This window comes from Propithecus coquereli, unplaced genomic scaffold (genome assembly GCF_000956105.1).
Source record: "Propithecus coquereli isolate 6110/MARCELLA unplaced genomic scaffold, Pcoq_1.0 Scaffold51, whole genome shotgun sequence".
In the NCBI taxonomy this organism is placed as follows: Eukaryota; Metazoa; Chordata; class Mammalia; order Primates; family Indriidae; genus Propithecus; species Propithecus coquereli.
In genome coordinates this window covers 2,348,139-2,349,806 of record NW_012150952.1, presented here as the reverse complement: position 1 = coordinate 2,349,806, position 1,668 = coordinate 2,348,139, and the positions used below count along the sequence as shown (strand labels likewise).

At 33.6% G+C, this 1,668-nt stretch overlaps 1 protein-coding gene across 1 annotated transcript in view; it reads right to left on the bottom strand.

Annotated features, from left to right (window-relative positions):
- RNF138 (ring finger protein 138, E3 ubiquitin protein ligase) overlaps positions 1-1,668 on the bottom strand; it is a 56,724-nt gene that overhangs the window by 46,900 nt on the left and 8,156 nt on the right. Inside the window, exon 2 of the mRNA XM_012656572.1 lies at positions 772-937. Coding sequence (XP_012512026.1) covers positions 772-937 — 166 coding nt within the window. The remainder of the gene's footprint in view (positions 1-771; positions 938-1,668) is intronic.

The window sequence follows — 1,668 nt, the reverse complement described above, 5'->3', positions numbered from 1 at the left end:
AAGTGTGTTTTCCAGCTTCACTTCATTGCCCTGTCAGTTAAACACCTCCCTCAAAGAGGTGGAAAAGCAGATCTGACTTGTGTGAATGCATGAAATAGCAACTGGTTTTGCTCACCGATTTTATTAGCTGTTAGAAAAAATGTCAATGATAAATTCATGGACACACAGATATATACTCAAAGTCTAACCATCCCCTCACCATTTCAATCCTTCTCCCAAATGACAGAACAATAAAATGCGGATTAGAGAATTAATGCTGGTTATTTGCCAACACCTGATTTTCCTACATGTTCCTTAAAAACTAATGAAATATTTTACGATTTCTTAGATGAATATATACGTTAGCAGCTAGAGAGTTCCTTGACTACATAAATCCATTTGGCTGAATTATTAACATTTCTGTGTGCAAAATCACAATAATGATGTCACTATCAGAAAAATTATTTAATGGTTTAATTTGTGCCAGAATGGTGTTTAAATGCACTAATGCCAGCTTACTCATTTAGTTAATTTAGTAAGTAATCAATAAGCAATTACTTAAAGAAAATACCAGGTTAAAAATTATGGTAAATTCAGAGATTTTACTTTTCAGTCTGAGTTCTCAGTAAGTTTATGACCTACTAAGATCTATAGTCACAGCTTTTTTGGCCTCTTCTACCCAATTCCCAATCAAAATAACTTCTTTCTTTTCAAAACAGCACCTACCAAGAAAATTCAAACAGGAATTTAGGAGCAAAAACTTGAGGAAGAGTTATGTCACATTTACTCTACCTGTTTGGCACAGCATCTGCAGCTACCAGAAAATTTCCTCATGATATCTTCAAGGTCTAAGGCTCGTTCAGGACATGCTCTCTCTCTTCTAGTCACATTTCCACGACACAGGGGACAATGTACTCCACTTTCTCTCATTGCGGTCAGGAAACATTTTCTACAGAAACTAAATCAAACATTATGATACATTAATTATAGAAAAAATTACTTCTGTCATCTATGATTAAACACAAACAAGTGATTATGGATATGTATTAATGCTAAGTAAGTTAGGCTATTCACATGTACATAAGTCAGAATTTTAAGAAATGTATATGTATTTCTCAGAGAATAAGACTGAACTGGACTAGACGAGAATATAGAAGAAACTACAATCAAGTCTGCTTTTCAACTTTTCAAAACAGTATATGAAATCAACCCCCCACTGCTAAATTTGACTGGCTTTAAAAAAAAAAGAAAAAAAAACAAAACAGTATATGAAAAATAAATATTTATATTACATAACATGACCAGATGAAGCATGGTACAAAGGACGAACTGCATCTTATCCTGGCTCTGCCATTTAGTAGCTGTGTGATCTTAGGCAACACACTGAACCACACTGCATCTCCATTTCCTCCCTTATAAAAGGAAAGGATGGACCACGTCAACTTTTGTCTCAAACTATGTACATCAAGTTGTTGTTCCACAAGACTTATATAAGAGTACGCAAATTGATTTGGAAAGTCCTAAGATAAAATTAATAGGTTTCTCCCCTAAGAAAAACTTAAGTGTTGCCCAAACTTATTTGATCAGGAAATATGAAAATTTCCCACAACAGTGTGCAATGGAACATAATTTGAGAAATATTTAAGAATACTTCTAGCTTTAAACATTTATCATTTTGCTTTTAAGAGA